Raw genomic sequence first — 19,693 nt, 5'->3', positions numbered from 1 at the left:
TTTAATAGTCTACCCTATGCATGCACGACCAATGTGAAGTAATTTATGGCAGCTATGACAATCACTAATGAACTAAATAACAATAAATTAAACTTTATGGACCATTCTTCGGGGTTTTTTTTATAACAAGGATTAAATTTTCCATGTTAGGTTAGAGGTATTGAATCATAATTATCTATGTAGGCAATTTTTAAATCATATATAAGCATATCTTATCAAAAGCATATTCTACAGCATAAATTTGATTGCAGTTTGTTGTCATATTACCAGATAGTATAGATGTCTATACAGATAACTAACCCCCCCCCCCCTCTTTTCCAAGGACCATTTTCGTCTGCTAGCAAATTGTTTTTTGCTACTTTGCTGTGTTCATATTCCTGATACTATTGGTCGATCTTCAAGACAAAATTAAGGGTCGGCACAAGGTCCTTGGGATGGGGACATACCCCCCCCCCCCTAGTATTTTACTCTAATTATATATCTTAACAAGTCCACAATTTTTAAAAGGCTTTTAAAATAGGTATGGCAAATAACTGAAAAAAATACTAGTAGTTGTACTGTGTATTTATGCCTTCTACCTCAAATAACAAAAGTAAAATCACGTTCTTTATAAAAAAAACGTTCCAACCAGACAGTTTAATTATAGAACAAAAAAGAATTGTTAACTGTAAATTTTAAAATCATGATTCAAATTTATTGATAGGGGCGTAGCTGCCTATAAATTTGAAAGAGAATATTATTTATTAAATTTTAAATTATTAAATTTTAAATTATAGTTTTAGTGGTGAATTATAGTTTTCATATTTTTGTACTTAATTATCAATGGTTCATAGATCATTTTATAAGTATAAGTAAGGTTTATTGTTTGAAAATAAAATATATGTAAATTTTAAAAACTATATTAGATTAATAGATATATATATTTGGGTTTTCCACTAGATTTTTATCCAATTCTTATGACTGAATGAACGAACTGATTAATAAATTAGATCAATGTTAGCAACCTAAATGGACGACAAATATTCCCCTTTCAGTAAATCCACGTATACTATATCAATTACTTAGCAGGCCGTCATGACGATTGACGAATGAAATAGAAAAAATGTATTTAATTGTAATTTTGAATTAGTTATTAATTTTATATAACGATAAATATTTTCAAATTAAAAGTAATAATTGATATCAATTTAAGAACAAAGGTATCAAGAAAAATCATATCCATAAGTAGCTCAGCAAAAGCATGGTACATATAATTCATAAATATGCAGCGTATATTAGACAGTTTATAGCGAAAACTATTCTCAAAATACAAAGTAAGAAGATGTAAACAGATAGAGGGTCAAGGTTTTTTATTCGTTCAATATCCGTCAGACAACCAACCCGTCGATTGCATTAACTTTTCTGGAAGTCTAAGGTTATGAGTTGCGCCTGATTTTGGCAAGAGCATTTCCCCATCTCTAATTTCGCACAGCTAAAGTATTGATACTTTTTTGAAGTCTTTTATTTGATTTGTGCCGACTTTTAGACTAATTAACCAACCAGCAACAAGTAAATACGCTCATCTACTTAAGATTATTAAATCAGTATACCTATGCGACGTACTTACTTTTACATCATTTATGTATAGAGAAGCGGCACCACAATGAAAATTTAAAGATAAGAAATAATGAGATAAGAGGATTAAAAATGTGCTATCAGTCACTCATCCTCTTACTCGTTCACAAGGTTATAACATTTTCATTTTCAATATTAAATCAGAATTCTATAGGTCATCATGTCATTCTTATTTGCATTTTGGCTGCTCTATAATTAATTTTATCTTATAAACATTTAAACAGGAATTGATCCTGTTGTTTTTAATTTAATAAATACAGGAAAAATGTCTATAATACGATATGATAAATATAAAAAAGTTCATTATGTCTGTGTTTGTAGCAAAGAATCTCGTTAATCACTGATAATTTTTTTTACAGTGAAGCTTCTCATAGGTGAAAAAAAATTAGTTGGGGGGGAGGGGGGGTTAACTTAAGTCTTCCGAGAGAATTAGCCCCTTGAAAATTTGTAAAACTTTTCTTTCGACACTAAAATCGAAAGTAGAGTGTCAACTCTAGCCTTTCCTCAAATGCCTCTAGAGGCCTCAAAGGGCGCAGTCCTTAGTTTCATATAAAACTGTTTATACGTTTATTTCTCTCATAATTTTGCACGTTTCAAAAAAAATCGCAAGAATATATTGAATTTGAAATTGAGTAGAAGAGATCAGTAAGTGTGTGAGAATCAATCTATCAATCAACCCAATATGATGAAACTAATCGTAACAACCATGCTGGTGGCCGCAGCCACCTTCGTAGCCGCTGAAGACCAGTGCTACGTCCATGTTGAGGTAAAAACTTATGATCATTTCTATTTATATTAATTCAAAAAATTTCAAGAAAGGTTTTGGGATTTTTAATATCTTCAAAATCATTTAATACTAATTTAATTTCTAAAATGTCATGAATTTTCGTTGGATAATAGTATCAATAGCCTGGCAAAAAACATAAAATATGAAATTTTTTGATTGTCTGTATGTATGATACAAGCTTATTGATATTTACGTCCACCTGCAATATGCAATAAAATTAAAGCCCTATTAACTTTTAGTAAAGAAAAAAGTATAAAAAATACTTTTCAAAATCTAGAAAATCTATTTTATAATAACCAAGGAGCTTAAAAATAAGGTAGCAGAAAAAGAAAAAAATAATATGGAAATATCTCAAAAAATTATTTTTTTTAAGAACAAATGTTCTGAGCCTGGAGAGAACTGGCATGAGGGACAATGTACATCTGTCCATGGAGGTAACAAATTGTTAACACGTTTTCTCATTCGTTGTCTAAAAATATGATTAGAACCATCATTGTCCTAACTTTTCCACCATTAATTTCATTATTCAATTTACAGCAGGGATGATTTTGTTTATCATAATAAATTGAACTTTCATTGTCTACATATTTATCCTGTTATTAACAAATGTTGTTATAAAGTCAAAACCCACGAAAATACTGTCCTAATCCCTTGCTTATAAAACAACTCTTTTTATAAGCAAAACTTTTCTACAATTTCGCGTGTACGTACGTAATGCATACCTCTTCTGTATAATTTTGGAGTGATATAATTGTCCAATCAATTTAAAATGTTGCATGCTGTTTTTTGTAATGATTCCTAGGATAACAAAGTACAATATAAATTAGGCATCCTCATGTATTTAGGTTTCTTGGGAAACTCTAACAACCTGCACAGAATCATTGTTGATGATTTCACTGACAGCATTCACTACCTGCTCATGGTAAGTTTCATTCTTGTTGTTAACTTTGATGCAAAAATTGGAATTTTAAAACCCTATAAATCTCTCATTCTAAATGTGATAGTGAATTCACTCATTAAAAATTGAAAAATAGTGAAGTTAGGAGTTTTTGTTTTGTCTATTACTCTTGGTTATATTAGGTAATGGCTAGCCACGCAGATTAAGGGTACTGCAAGTATATAATCCACAATGCTAAGACATAGGCACAGGATCCTCCCCCTCTCCCCTCCTATTTTAAGGTTATTTTAGAAATAAGAGATGAAGGTGATATGCCAATCGGAATTAAAAAAGCGCCTGTAATAGAGAAAAATGGTTAATTCATTTTTAATTAGAGATAATTTTCCTTGGATCTACCTAATTTAATGTAACAATAATCTCCTTTATTAAAAATTGCTCAAAATGAATTCACATGTTTATGCATTGCTTATCTTTTTTTTTATAAAAAGTATATTGAAAAAAATTAAAGTTCAACACATCTGAGTAAACAAAGAAAGATAAAGTTTAATTTTCTCATGTTCATTAAATTACTAAAGCAAAAATAAAATGTTAATAAAATGTACTTTCACCATGGAGGGAGAGGACAATAACGGGATTATTTCGCCTGGCAATTACAAACAACAGATCTATAATATAGATAGTATATACAGTAAGTGCAGTCAATAATTTTTTTTTGGTGGAATATTAGTGCAGCTACTGTAGAAAAGGTAGTTAAATAATAATTAGTTTATGAAAAAGTAATTTTATGGTAAAAGATCCATCTGAATCACATTTGAAGTTCAAAAATTTGCTTAGAGTAAAATTTTCGGTTCGAAGACGACATTATTATATTTATAATATACGCAGCATTTATAACAACTTTAAAATCATCGTTACGCGACAACCAGTGGACCGATTTTAGATTGGTCAACGGATTTGAATTTATTACGACCAGGACTATTTTTTTGCCACCTTGGACGACTAATTCGGTCAAGGAATAGCCGGCTACGGTATTTTTAAACTTTACTTCTATTTTATGCAATTATTATCATGTCTACAACTTTAAAATCATCATTACGCAACAACCAGTGGACCAATTTTAGATTGGTCAACGGATTTGAAATTATTACGACCAGGACTATTTTTTTGCCACCTTGGACGACTAAATCGGCCAAGGAATAACCGGCTACGGTATTTTTAAACTTTACTTCTATTTTATGCAATTATTATCATGTCTACAACTTTAAAATCATCACTACGCGACAACCAGTGGACTAATTTTAGATTGGTCAACGGATTTGAATTTATTACAACCAGGACTTTTTTTGGCCACCTTAGACGACTAAATTGGCCGAGGAATAGCCGAATACGATATTTTAAAACTTAACATGAAGAAAATGTGGGCCGATTATTTTAATCAGCCAAATCCAGCCGAAGTCTGCTGATTTCTGGCCGAAGTCGGCAGATTTCCGGCCGGCTGATAACGAAAACAGCTTGCTAATACTGTTCCAATTTGGTTACACTTTTAAGGGAAGGTTTATAAATGTCTTAGGGTTGGTTTTAGGCTTTGTTCCTGACCTCCATCAGACAACTAATATTCTAATATTATAGCTTCTAAAATCCTTATTTCTGAACCAATTTAAAAAAAAAAAGGGTTAGCAGCACAGTTATGGGACCTGGAAAACGATTAAAGCAATCGTTATATGCGGGATTGAATCATAACAAAGATATTAAAAACCACATGAAGATTTAGGGTTGGCAGAGTTATAAAATTTTTTAAAAAATTTCAGATCAAGGATATAAACTTTTCAGATAATTGGCAATTAAAATCCTTATTTGTATCATAAAAGGTAATAGCTGCACTATCATTCCAAATGTTATAGCCATTTTAGAGAATATTGACTGCAATTAATATACAGACAACTACATACCTTTCCTTTTTCAAGACACCTCTTCTAAATTATTTTCTGCTACTTGGCAGTGTTAGTATAAGCGACACAATTGGTTGATTTTCAATGACCCAAAAGAAAGATTGCACAAGGTGGTTGCGATGGATAGCTACAGTTATTTAACCTTTCTCCCTCTAGTGTTTTACTCTAATTTAACAAGCAAACAAAGGCTATCATGTATAGATTTAGTAGGAAGAATAAATTTTTCATATATTGTTACATACTTGAATGTATTACTTTTTCTTAAAACTACAAACATAGGAAGGAAAGGGACATTGGAAAGTAGATTACACTAGAACCGAAAACTGTATAAACAAGTGCTATCATTCAAGGACTTCCAATGGGGGGGGGGGAGTAAAATGGTGATTACCCCCCCCCCCCACAAAAAAAGCTTGGACGTCCTTACTTATATGATATAAAGATTACCCCCCTCCAAAAAAAAATTGAATTTAGAATTTCTTCTCCCCCCCCCCCCCAAATGAAAAAGGTTGGACGCCTTTGCTCTTTTTCGATGGCATTGATTGGATTGTACAAACGGGTACAAACAAGGAATAAGGTATAACCAACAAGCGAGATAAATCTAAAATAATATTTGGGGGGCAAATGGAGAGTTAGTCAATTTTACGATATTGATTTTTAATTTCGTTATTAGTAGAAGCTGGGTACAAACTAGGAGTATCCAAAGTTCTCAACAAATAATTTAAATCTATATAAAAATAAATTTGATCATGATAGGGGGTGTATTATTATATTGTCTTATCCCTTAAGATCCCTGCATTAAACACAGCTTATGACAACAATTATATCATACCAGGCTTCCAGCTTCAACACTGACAAGAAGAACCACATGGGATTCCACAAGTACTTCATGGACAAGTCTGACAGCATGTGGAACAGGTCAGTTAGAGGTTTCCCTTAAAGTACCCAGTTAAGCATTTTAATCCTCCTTCGCCATTCTTATTTTTAAAAAAATCAAGAAAGGCGGGGGGTAGTTTTTAGTACTTTTGTATTTTTCTTTAGGCTAGGTTATATTGGATACAGGATCACCTAGGTAGAGTAGGTATATCACATACCCTCCCTTGCAGGTAGTCAGCAAACGGAAAAAAGCTATCCACATCTTTTAGTTTTATTTTATTTTAAAAATAACTGGATAGTTGGGATAGTTTATGTGCTTGGTATGCACTTTGAGTTAATGCACCGCTCTGTATTTCTATTATACAATATCAATTAATATACAATTTTAAAATGAGCTTTATGTTGGTAGTAATCAGAAACAAGATTTCATGAATTAAAAGGGTTAGGTAAGCCACACAATGTATATATTACCATGTTTTATATTTGTTGTAGAGAGGGGTTATATACAAAAAGAAGTAATTTTGTTCTAGAAATATTATAAACTAAACAGTAGGTCGTCTTCCAGTGGTTGATTTTTTTTCATTTAAATGTTGAAAGAATCAGAAAATTATTCTATATTTTAGAGGTAAGAGCATGATGGAGTATGTTCTGAAGAGAGGAGGCAAAATGGGTAGTGGATTCCAGGTATAAAATAGTTCAAATTTATCATTGATAAAAAAGGAAATTTGGAGGGGTGATTTCTCTTGAGTGGGTGGAGATACCTTCCCAAAAATAGTTATAAACCATCCCCTTGACCTATGAGAAGCTCTACTATCAGAATTGATTAAAAATGAAGATTTCAGAATTGCATTAAATTAGTAAAATCTGTCTATCAACCAAATTTTTTTGAGTAGCTGTGTAAAAATAAAAACAGTCTTAATATTTTATCTTATTTTAGATCCCTCCACTGAACTCTGACAACAGCCTTGCTGACCTTGACTACTCCAATGAAATGAAGGTATAGTATCTTATCTAATAGATAGTTAACCATTAACAGAAACAGCTGTTTTAGTTTTATAGTAAAAGGGTATAAAAAGATGGTAGCTAAATAAGGGGCGAAAAATATGTTTTTGGCAATTCTATAGACATAATTTGCTATCAAACAGAAAAACTACACACAATTATTACGATCTCTAGCTTTAGTAGAAGCTGAAATGATTTTGTGGGGCGAGTTTATTTTACGCTCCCCCGAACGCTAAAGGCTCGAAAAGGGATCGACTGTTTGTTTCCTAAATAAATAAGTGGATTTAAAATACGTCCTTTTCTGCAATTGTCCCTTTTGTTATCATCAAAATTAATAAAACAATAACTGTAATTCAATAATGAATTTATATATTATGGTATATTTGTACTTTTAGAGCCTCGCTATCACCGTTGACCTGTTGAAGAACAGAGCTGAGGATACTGTTCTGGCCCTCAGACATTCTTACAGGTCTCATTTTCTCAAATTACAAGAAATATTTGTGCTTTCCTTCAAATTGCCTAGCGAGCTCAGAACAACCCAGCTTATACCAACAACGAAATTAATTTTTAAAAAATCACGAAATCTATACGTGATTATCAGCTGTCGTTGGGGAGCACACATAGTACAATTTACGACCTTTCCATCTCCCCCCCTCAAATATTATTTTAGATTTATTTCGCTTATTGGCTATACCTTATACATGAGAACAAACCACCCCCTGCAAGTTTTTTTACATGCCAGATCCCAATAAAAGGTGTTTTAACCTTGCGGGGCCTCCCCATATCCAACCTGACTTAACCTGGTATAAAGTAAACAAAAATTCTGAAATCTTTAAGAAAAAAAGGCTCTCTAATTATGTGCCGAATATTAGTTGTATGCAAGGAAAAGAACTCCCTTATAAATTATTATTACAATCTGCTAAATATATAATTTTTGCTATTAATTTATCAACAATCTTTTGATAAAATGATGTGCAGATTAAAAATTAAAACAGTGTTTAAGTTATAATGTTATAAAATATTTTTATTTTAGCAAGAGAAACATGGCTGACCCTGATCATGTTGACAGCTTTGATCCCACTGTAAGTAGTAAATCACTTGTTATACAAAGTATACTTTTTAGTAGCGAAGCTACTCTATAATTCACTTTGTCCGTCCGTCAGTCAGTCAGTCCGTCAGTCAGTCAGTCCGTCAGTCCGTCAGTCCGTAACGCTATGGGGGAAATGGGATTTACTCAGCTCCTATAAAAGATAGAATGCTGAAATTTTTTGACAACATTCCCATTATTAAGGAGCACAATTGACTATAAAACATCATTTGCGGTCGGACCGATTTTTAGCAGGTTTTAGGCTATTTTTATATTTTTCACATTTTTCTTTATATCTTCAGTGTTTATGGTCCGATTTTCAAAAATTTTTCAGTTACAGATATCAAAATTAAATTTCCTGTCGTTTAAAGAAACAATCATGAAGGCCAGACTGCCTTTTTAGCAGGTTTTAGGCTATTTTTATATTTTTCACATTTTTCTCCATATCTTCAGTATATGGTCCGATTTTCAAAATTTTTTCAGTTATAGATATCAAAATTAAATTTCCCGTCTTTTAAAGAAGACAACCATGACGGCCAGACTGCCTTTTCAGCAGGTTTTAGGCTGTTTTTTTTATATTTTTAACATTTTTCTCCATATCTTCAGTGTTTATAGTCCGATTTTCAAAATTTTTTCAGTTGTAGATATCAAAATTAAATTTCCCGTGTTTAAAGGAAATAACCATGACGGCCAGACTGCCTTTTTGGCAGGTTTTAGGCTATTTATAAATATATTTAACACTTTTTTCCATATCTTCAGTGTATATGGTCCGATTTTCCAAATTTTTAAAGTTTTTAAGGATTTAAAAATTAAATTTTTTGTCGTTTCAAGAAAACAACCATGGCGGCCAGACTGCCTTTTATCAGGTTTTTGGCTATTTTTATATTTTCTCACCTTCTCATATTTTTATATGTTTTACATATTTCCCAAGATCTTTGTTTATTTTGATCCAATTTTCAAACTTTTATGGGATATCAGTATCAAAATAATTTTTCCCATTGTTATGAGCATCTTTAATTTAATTTACTTTGACCATCGTCATCATACAAAATAAAACAAGGTTTCATATTTATCTTATCCAATAAATCTATTCTTGATTTTAGTAAAAACCTTTTAAATCTACCTGTACGTATTCCCATCTACGATTTTTTGTGCTTCGCTACTTATGGATGTTGTCATCCTTGTTAATAACTAACTAAATCTCATTGTTTTGTAAAAATTATTACTTATTGAAACTGATGGAATATGTAGATAAATTAAAGAATAGAAAGGACAAGATAGTTATGCAACCTTCTTGGTTCTGAGATTTGTCAGCTTAAACTTAAATAGACCGAGTTCATACATGTTTGAAATTATATACAGTATGACCCTCGAAAAAGTATTTTTAAGCATCTGCAGCCCTTATTTTTCAATGAATTATTAAAAAATGTATATGTCCTTGTTCTCTATAGATTTCCACATAAGTAGATATAAAAATTTTAATTTTACCTCCATTAACTCCGGAGATTTTTAGAGCTGAAGTTTTGAAAAAGTGACTGAGAAAAAGAATTTTTTTTTGTTTCTCATAACTTTTGGATGGTTATATTATGTTTTTCTGGCAACTGAATGATAATACACAAAGAAAAACAAGTTAACTAATTAATTTATTTTTATTCTACCAAAAAATATCAATTTTATATGGCAAAAAATACTACTGAATGAATTGAATATTTGCAAATTTTAGGTTATTTATTTACCCTTATTTATAAAAAGGATTAACTATGACAGTTGCTCCGCCCCCTTTTCTGACATCTCAATCATTTAATAGGGGGTTAATTAAGTTTTTTAGACAAAAAAATCATTATGTTCTAATTTTATTTTCTTTATAACTTTTTTGTTATTAAAGTTAGGATTATGAAACAAAAACAATTTTCCTGCTATATTCATAAAGATTTATTTGGTTTTTTAAACTAAAACAAATTTGCCTAATAAGTAAGTTTTTCAAAATATCATTAAACTAAAAAAACTCAAAAAATATGTGTAAAAAAATGCTTTTTACTCAAAGCCTAAATTTTTTATTTCATTTTTGTATAAAGTTTCTGCTAGTATCAAAAATAAAAGGACTTCTACCTTAATTTTGCTAAAAAAGTCGTTTCATGTTAAAAGTTACTTTTTCCTCAGTCACTTTTTCAAAACTTTAGCTCTAAAAATCTCCGGTGTTAATGGAGGTAAAAAAATATTTTTATATCCACTTATGTAGAAATCTATAGAGAACAAGGACATATACATTTTTTAATAATTCATTGAGAAATAAGGGCTGCAGATGCTTAAAAATACTTTTTCGAGGGTCATACTGTACAGCATGACCCTCGAAAAAGTATTTTTAAGCATCTGCAGCCCATATTTCTTAATGAATTATCAAAAAATGTATATGTCCTTGTTCTCTGTAGATTTCCACATAAGTAGATATAAAAATATTTTTTTTACATCAATTAACAGCGGAGATTTTTAGAGCCAAAGTTTTGAAAAAGTGGCTGAGGAAAAAGTAACTTTTCAAGAAAATTTTTTTTTAAAGTGAAATGACGTGTTTTCCTCATAATTTCAATACTTTTTATAAAACTTATATAAAGATGTTTCCAAGAAATTTATTTCATGCTGAAAGCACTTTTTTCACTTGCTCTAAAAGGCATTTTTAGATTAGTGTAAATTGCAAAAACACCCTTACAGAAAGAAATCCTATAAAAAATAGTAGCAAATTGAAAGTTTACATAAACAGAAATCAAACACTTTTTATTTTATTAAAATAAGTTAAAAAACAAAAAAGTTACAGCTACAAACTTTTATTTAACATTTAACAATTTAAATGATTTTTATGTGTGTTTTAGTAATTTGTATGAGTGGGCGGGAATTTAAGCACTAATCTTTCCGGTCGTAAGCATTAATTGGGGAGGGGTTTATTTAAGGTCATATTAATAAGTGGGAGATATTATAAGATTTGAGGGAAAATGGTTATAAGAAAAATGTATCCAGTAAAATTTGAAAAGTAGTTTTTTATATGTAAAAGTAACGTTTTTTAATGCAATAAAAAATGTATCAATTGTAAACTTGCTCTTCTTTCTTATTTGTTTTTTAACTGGTTGATAAAAAGTAATATACTAATAAAAAACTAAGAAATATTTAGCAATATCCAGTTTCTCAAGCACTTTTTCCAAACTTTGGCTTTAAAAATCTCGGCTGTTAATTGATGTAAAAAAAATATTTTGATATCCTTTGATGTAGAAAATTATAGAGAACAAGTACATATGAATCTTTTAATATTTTATTGAGAAATATAGGCTGCAGATGCTTAAAAATACTTTTTCGAGGGTCATGCTGTAGATGAAATTTATGTGGTATTTGCCTTCTCTGGTAATTAAGTAAACTGTACAGTTTTAGCATTTGCTTTGGCGCTTTCTAAGCTTTTTAGTTGTAAGCTTATAGTTATCACCCTTAGTTAGAAAGTAAACATTTCTTAAGACCAAACTTATGGGTCAATGAAGAATAAGGCAGTTAGTTGTATAGTGTAAATATGTATGTTATATTTCTAGACTGCCCATATGCTTGAAGAACTTAGCGAAGATTACTCTGAAGAGATTAGATCAACCTCCGAGAAGCTCAACACTTTGGGCAGGTAACAAATAATTTGGAGGTTTCCCTAAAAGGTCATAGTCGAGCACTACCCTCCATCCCCTTATTTATAAAATATGGGGAGAGGGAGGAGGTTTTTCAAGAATTATTTTAGGTCAAGTTAGGATAGGTTATATTTGTTACAGGATAGCCCTATAGCTACAGACCCTAGAGGAATTAGACATAATAAAATAGCTTAAAACCATCTAAAGATTTAAATTTTTGTTTAAAGTAGACTAAAACCTTCCCAGGTTCTAGGTGGGAGGTTCTAGGAGTATTTTTTACTAAATGCTATTTTAGGTTAATGTATTGAATACAAGAAGGTAGCCTAGCATGGGTTTTAACATAATTTATTAAAATTTATCTAAAACAAAGGAGGGGGGGGGGGGGGGGGGCGCTGGTTAGCTTACTTGGCACTATAAAGAAAAACTATAATTTTGTATACTTATTAGAATGGTGAAGAAAGACAACAGCAGAAACATGGCTCTCCATCTCTTTGACCAGATGCTCAAGGTAATCAAAACAAGGATGACATTATCCATTAAAACGAAGCGAAGCAGCTTATAGTGCCTATAAAAAATGACGTCAAACAATACAAATGACCTATGCTATGCCAGTTTAGATACCATTGGTCAATTAAAATGTATACTGGCCTATCATTGGACATTTTTATTGTAGGCTCTATGAGCTGCCTCAACAAAGCTCTAGAATAAACGGGTAAGACAAACGAACATGAAAACTTGTATGGTATCAGAATTATGTAAATACAGGAACTGTTTAAGTAGGTACTTACGTTTAAAGGACATAAAATCAATTTTTTTAAATGCAATAAATGCATGGTTATGAACCGTTAATGTCAAGGTACAAAATACAGACAGACATGAAAACAGAGTGAGGGAAAAAAGCTGGTGGTTTTCCTCAAAGTTGCTCCTCTTAACCCCCCTCCCCCCCTAGATATGGGGAGAAGGGATGTAAATTTAATAATAAGATAAACTCTTTTTTAGGGGTTTTCTTTTCCACTCCTCCTCTCCTCATCCCTCATTTTTATGACGTCAGAATTTTTTGAACGGCTTTCTCCCCTCAAACTGTTGGAAACCTCTATAAAAAATATTTACAAAACTTTTTAAGATTAAAGTTTCTAAACAATGAATGACTTACTTCTTTTTCCTTTTTTTAATTTAAACTTTTTCTTTTCAGTATTGCATATGGTTAAATAAGGTCACGCTAGACTTTATAATACAATTCATAATACTAGCAGCTACGCCCCTTGAAGCCTCAAGGGGCACTGGTAGGAGAGAGAAAAGTCGACCTCATCCCATTTTAATTTGAGTTTCAAAAGAGTTTTAAAAACATTATTTTAAGGGGGGGGGGGTGAAGACACCCTTTTCAAAAATAGTTTAAAACCTTCCCAGGACCTATAAGAAAGGAGAACAATATCGGTTCAGCGGTTATCGAGATCCTTCGGGACAGATAAAAAAAACGCTTGCTACTCTATATAATAGGGTATTTTTTTCACTTTATCAGTATTTAGATGGGGTATTTAGAATTGTTTAGGTTTTTTCATGATATAATATAAAAGCTATGATTTAATTTATGGTTTATTACGGTCAAATAACATATTGTTTAAGTCTGGGATGATCAAGGGATGGGTTTATGTGGTGATTACTCCCCCAACGAATTTGCTGCAGGCAAAAATACATTACATTTTATTAATTGATTTTTTGAGGAGGGTGTAAACTAAGACTTTTACCTACCCCACCCCCTAAAAAAAACCCATAAAATTTTGAACGTCATTGGTCTCAGCCCAAAGTAGGTTCAACTCATTACCATGCACAGTTAGGACTATTATACAAAGGTCGCTCATTAAAGATTTGATTGGCTATAAGAAAAATTATCATCTTTTTTTCTTTGAAATTTGTACTTTTTATCAATTTTATGTAAAGACCAATATGTACCTTGAGAGGTATACCCAAGGATTCTGGCAAATAATGATAAGTTAAATGTTCTCCCAACCCACTTCCATTTGGCTACTTCCTAAAAGAGTTTATTGCTAAAGTTTTCCTTACAAAAATATTCAAAATTTGCACAGAGAATAAAAATCCTTTTCCTAATAGTTTTCTCATATTTATAGACAACCCAAAGATCTAAAACTTAATTTATCTTTAATTTTCTCATTCCTGAATCCATGAAAAACAATTTATTGCTTAAATTTTTGAAAGTATCGGAATTTGCGACATCAAAACTTTGTCCATTTATTCCTGCACCTTTCCCCTAATACACCGCTCCCCCCTGATTATTTACAAACGCGCAACTACTTATCAAGTAGTTTATTATGTACGTTAGTCCTATAGTTATCAGACAATTTTGTTGGTTTGGGAACGCCGCTACGGTTAAATATTCATGTCTTTCAATTTTGTATGTAAAATAAAATTCATTGCAAAAATTCTTATTCTATTACAAAACATTTAATTTTTAAGTAAAATAAAGACTCAACAACAAAGGTTTCTAAATAAAGGAGTTTAAAACGCAAGTACATATACATATATACATTGTTACAAAAATGTTTAATCTACCATCTAAAATATTTTATTATGTTCTTTTTGAGTTACTTATGAAAAAAAATTACCTTGTTTAATATTTACTAAACATGTTTTAACTTTTAAAAAAGCTGTTTTGTAATTAGAGTCTGTACTTCTATAAAATATGATTTTTAACCTAAAAGATTTTATTGTAAGGAAGGTGAGAATTTTTAGAGGATATTTCTCTAAAAAGCGTGACAGAAAAAAGACACACAAATAGACATATTTTGTTGGGGTTTTATTTTTATTTTTGTTAAAACAAGTTCTTTTTAAACCAATACCCAAGAATACATACATGTAAGTAAAAAGGTTCAAAGAAAGAATAAGTTTATTTTTCTTAACTACAATGAATTTAACAAATGGGATTGGAAGAGCAGACAAATACTTTTCTTAATTACTTTTTTTTTAAACAGATGCTTTTCAATGATTTGGGTCGCACGTAGGAGTTAAATAGCTATTTGTTTGTTAAATTGTCAAAATCTTTTAAAAACACAATTCTTTCATACTAACAAAAATATGGTTTATTTGGTCATAAGAACAGCATAACATACATTGCAAATATGGAGCGGCTTTGCTAACTCAAAAGGTGGCATTATGCACTCTTTTCTTTTTTCTTTAAGGCCTTTAGAGGGATGGATTTTCGATGATTTAAACTTTTCCACATTTAGGGCGAGTCCATCTGCCTTTAACCGCCAGTCTATTGTAGCATTTCTTAAAGGATAGATCATGATGTCATGTTGGAATTAAATATATTTGTTTGAAGATTCCTATAACGATTAAGTATAGGAAATATAATCTCTATGGTTTTCATCAAATGTCAGTTATGTGAAATTACAGCTATTTAATTCTTAGATATTATCAGCTTTATTGTTTGTAATTCAAATTACTGATTCCTATGACATTTATGAACAATTTTATAAGTGTAGCATCTCAATAAACATAGATGATAAAATATCTCTGAACGTCTATCCCCAACTCTGTAACTAGGGTTACACTTAGAAAAAGTTTTGACTGTTTAACTTTTAGGTCATTTGTTAGAATCTTGGACACTTTGTCCTTTTTTGTTACTTCAATCTTATATTCTTCATTAGATTATGTAAACCTTAAAGTTTAAAAGGATCAAAATCAGTGCTTGTAATCTCCCCCCCCCCCCTCCCTTCCTTTTCCTAACATTCTCTCATATAATTTCTCCTAAAAATTAAACAGTAAAAAAGGGAACCCGGTATTAGTGTCTTAGAAATTATCTTAGTGACGTAAAAAAAAATAGGATGTGTCGATACTACTAGGATTTTTAAGAATTGTTAATATAGGCCTGAAATCAAGATTTTTTGTGCTTTTAAAAAATATTAAAATATTTCTAAAAATTCTACATTATTTTTGCTCACTTTTAAAAAACAAAATCAACTTTTTTTTATTTTTTTTATAAAATTATCTTTCAAAATTGAAATAAGATCTATCAGCTGATCAATTGTACTTCTTACATAACTCAAGAGTTGACTTACAATGTGTAAATATTTTATAGATTATTTAGCAAAATAATAAAAAACCTTTATGTAATTTCGTGATTAATAATAGGCTTAATCTTACATTAAACATTGAATGATTTTAAATAATTTTCAAATATTTGCTTTTATAATTATACTTATTGTATAAACCCTCATAAGTTAGCGCAAAATGCTATATATTTTATCACATATGAGCTATTTTTTAAGCCAGCTTTTTAGTCAAAATTTCAAACCAATAACAATTAAATCAAAAGATATTAGGTTAAAACTATATATAAACGAGAGTAAAGAAATAAGATATTGCTATCAACAACAACAAAAAAGGGTTTTGTCTAGTTTTTGGTAAAAATAACGCATATTTATCATTTTAAATTAAAGCTATCTTTTCAAGATTACATCTATAAATTCGTCTGTATTTTATAACTTATACCTGAAAAATCAATTGATTTTCCATAATAATTTTATTTCTATATTAAATTTAGAGACAGCTAATTTTTCTTTAAATATAATGAGATGTTTATCAGAAATTTTTAATTAAGCATAATAATGTATATATAAAAAAGACAATTACGAATAAAAACAAAACAATCAATTATTAGATTATTTAAATCAATAAATTTAACGGAATTTGAACGTAATTGTTAAAAAAGCTAGCTTAAACAGTTTTGCCATTAAAAAATAACCTTCTTTATGAATGGTACATTCTAACAAGGGTAATGATATCCAGTAGAGCAACATATTTAACAAATATGTCTTTAAATAATCAGTCTATTTAACAAATATCTTTTTAAAATGCATAAGTTATATTACCTCTCACAAGATTGTTTAGTCCTTTGACACTGTACATAATTATTATTTGATTGATCTATCCTTAATTTTTATTCATATTCAATTTTATTGTTTGTATATAAATATTTAATACCTGTATTATAATACGGTTATTATTTTTTTTGCTATGTTTTTATAAAATAAATATCTAAGCAAATGTTACCAATTCTTATAATTATCTGGAATTGAAAAGAATTACTTTCATTCGGTTGCTAAAAAGAGGAGAAAAAGAAATGTATTGAGTCAGATAGTAGCCTTAACCTGTACAGCTTTACATTTATTTCATAGATAAATTGAAATTGAAATTAGATAAAATTATTAATTGATTTTAGATTATTAAACAAGACATGTTAGAATTATCCTATCAATTTCAAACTCTTCATGATGATTCCTATGACAGTTAGGTATAATTTAGAAAGCAACTCTATCATTGTTAACAGAAAGTCAGTACGTCCATTTAAAACATGCTTTGTGTGTTTTTTGGCTGCTTTTGAAGAAAGACAACTGAAATTTTAAGTGAAAAGGTCTTTTAAGAGGTGTTTTAATGTATTTTTTTTACAGTAGCTTTTGATGGATTCTTTTAGGTTAGGTTAGGTGATTGCCCTGCAGGGTTAGGAAAATGGCCCCGCATGGATAGAGCCCCCCCCCGCAGTGGCTAGAAATAGGATAAAATCTACTGTGAAAATACCAAGAAACGTCCCTTAAGAGGCATTGTCATGAAAGGGACTATACCCAAGATATATGTGCATCTACTTAACGACTTCCAAAATTTGAGGGTGCCCTCAAGTAATCACCCCTTCCCCCCCCCCCTGCATCTACTCTATACATTATTTTGTCTGTCTGACTGTCGGTCATGCTTAAAAAACCTTATTGTTGGAGAAATGTTATTTTCACGACTGCTTTTTTAGATAGCCAGCTGTAAGTTTTAGTCAAGATACCTTATATTTATACAGATCTGCTCCATATATTTATTGTCTGTCTGTCTGACAGATATACTTAAAAGGACAATTTAGTTTTAAAAGAAAAAAAATTAAAAAATGTTGGTGGTTTTTTTTCTAAGCGCGTGAGGGTGCAGGTACCCTATCCTAAAATAGTTATAAACCTTCCCATGACCTATGACCTATGTCCCTGCAAAGGAGAAGCATATTAGTTAGGAAGATCCTTCCATATAAATAGACACACACACACAAACATTCTTTTACTTTGATATAAGGATTAGCATTTTGTTACTGTATCCTATTACTAGCGGCTACGCCTTAGAGGCCTCTTGGGGCACTTGAGGAGGAGAGAGTCCAATTTAATAAACCAATTTATTTTTCTAGATTTTAAAAGAAAAAGACAAACAGACATCCTGTTACTTTATTATATCCTATTATATAAATTAGTAAGCTAAGCTTTTTTTGACTGTAGCAAGGATCTTGTTAACCGCTGAACCTAAAGGGTTCTTCTTTACAGTGAAGCTTATTATAGGTATAGAGAAGTTTATAACTATTTAGGAAGAGGGCTTTCCACTCTCCAAAAAAAATAACACCTAGAAAAAAAGTACCATCTCCGCAATTTTACTTCTTTGTTTTAAAACTTAAATTGAAAATTGGAAGAATGAACTTTCCCCCTTACCACCCTAAAAGCTTCTAGTGATGTTACTGCTAGTGATAATATATTATAGTTTATATCAACATAATATGCGGATTTTAAGAAAAATTTAATCAAATATGCAGACTTTTTTCAACCTTTTTTTGACAACATTTATTAGACATATTAGAATTATACTATTGATTTCAAATTTTGCACGGAAGTATGTCCTTTTACTGTATGCTATATTTACGCAATTTTGCAACAAATTTATGTGCAATTTCATTTAGACTTCAAAATTAATATTCTGCTTATTAAGTTCTGACACTCTAGCTATTGTGCGTTTGTTCTACCTTCTGATTTTTGTGCTTCGTTTTTATGGATGTTGTCATCCTTGTCTAGAAAATACGAATTAATTAATCTATGGTAGAAAGTACAGAGAGTATAAATTATTTCCTACATTTTCTTTATCAATTATCAATTATCAATCACCTCTATTATCCATCTCTTTTTTAGGGGTTACCTTTCCCACCTCCCCTCTAATCCCTCGTTTTTAGTTACGTCACTAAGGTAATTTCTAAGACACTAATACCGGGTTCTAAAAAAGGAAAATGTTGTCTTAACACATTCCCCCCCCCCCCTCCTCTGTAGTAGCTTATAACCTTCCCTAGACCAAAGCTAAGCTACCCTGAAGTTTAAAAGAATTTTTAATAATTACTTAATCTACAATCTAATCTTTTAAAGATTTATTTTCGGGGGTGTCGGACGTACGGACATAAAGTTGAAAAGACGGCTTTACTAACATACGTGATCTTTCAGGTTTTCAAAAAAATTTTAAATTCATTTCAATTTTTTTCAGGCTTAGAAGAATCATTGAAATGGAAAACTTCCCAGAATTTAAAAAATCTTTTATAAAATCAAATTTTGTTTTCTTTTAACTTTGAAATAAAAAAAAATTGGCTTTTATTTGATGTTTTATTTTATTCATTTTTAATGCTATACATTCAAATATGATAAATTATAAATGGTTTATGAATATTAAATATGTAACTCTTCTAAATATATTTCATCTTTATAAATAATAGAAACGATAATTTCAAATTTGCGACAAATTTGACTAGTCTTAGCTAATAATTGTAAAAGGTTTATTTGCAAAAATAATAGTTAATTTTTCTCTAGCCGAAACTGGAATATGCACAGTCAAGATTTAATACTTTTAATTTAGGTTGGGTTAAGTAAGGTATAGAAGACCATTGTAGGAATATAACACTAAAAGAATCTGAATATGGACGACAAAAACTAATCTTATCCAAAATTAAAATGCAGGGTTCTAGTGAGATTATTAAATGCTTTG

The 19,693-nt window shown here is 30.3% G+C and overlaps 1 protein-coding gene across 2 annotated transcripts; it reads left to right on the top strand.

Annotated features, from left to right (window-relative positions):
- The first annotated feature begins 1,654 nt into the window (after positions 1-1,654).
- Positions 1,655-19,305, top strand: LOC145324950 (ferritin light chain-like). 2 transcript variants are annotated; one of them, XM_080167712.1, is made up of 12 exons: positions 1,655-1,725; positions 2,251-2,380; positions 2,775-2,835; positions 3,247-3,323; positions 6,081-6,163; positions 6,745-6,805; positions 7,059-7,118; positions 7,519-7,592; positions 8,157-8,205; positions 11,777-11,859; positions 12,308-12,368; positions 19,199-19,305. In XM_080167712.1, exons 2-12 carry the CDS (start codon positions 2,297-2,299, stop codon positions 19,202-19,204), a joined length of 699 nt encoding a protein of 232 aa, XP_080023838.1. In that variant the 5' UTR covers positions 1,655-1,725; positions 2,251-2,296; the 3' UTR covers positions 19,205-19,305. The 2 variants fall into 2 exon arrangements, with proteins under 2 accessions (XP_080023838.1, XP_080023839.1); XM_080167713.1 differs by having other exon boundaries at positions 1,696-1,768.
- Positions 19,306-19,693: the final 388 nt, after the last annotated feature.

Source organism: Acartia tonsa, chromosome 7, assembly GCF_053477335.1.
Source record: "Acartia tonsa isolate MP-2025a chromosome 7, ASM5347733v1, whole genome shotgun sequence".
Classification (NCBI taxonomy): Eukaryota; Metazoa; Arthropoda; class Copepoda; order Calanoida; family Acartiidae; genus Acartia; species Acartia tonsa.
The sequence above is the reverse complement of the archived record's forward strand: the minus strand, read 5'-3'. Positions and strand labels throughout refer to the sequence as shown.

Excerpts from the sequence above, each read along its gene's own strand:
- LOC145324950 (XM_080167712.1), top strand. The coding sequence starts at position 2,297 with ATGATGAAACTAATCGTAACAACCATGCTGGTGGCCGCAGCCACCTTC. Across the intron at positions 2,381-2,774 it reads AGTGCTACGTCCATGTTGAG|AACAAATGTTCTGAGCCTGG; the intron begins GTAAAAACTTAT and ends ATTTTTTTTAAG. Across the intron at positions 6,164-6,744 it reads TCTGACAGCATGTGGAACAG|AGGTAAGAGCATGATGGAGT; the intron begins GTCAGTTAGAGG and ends TCTATATTTTAG.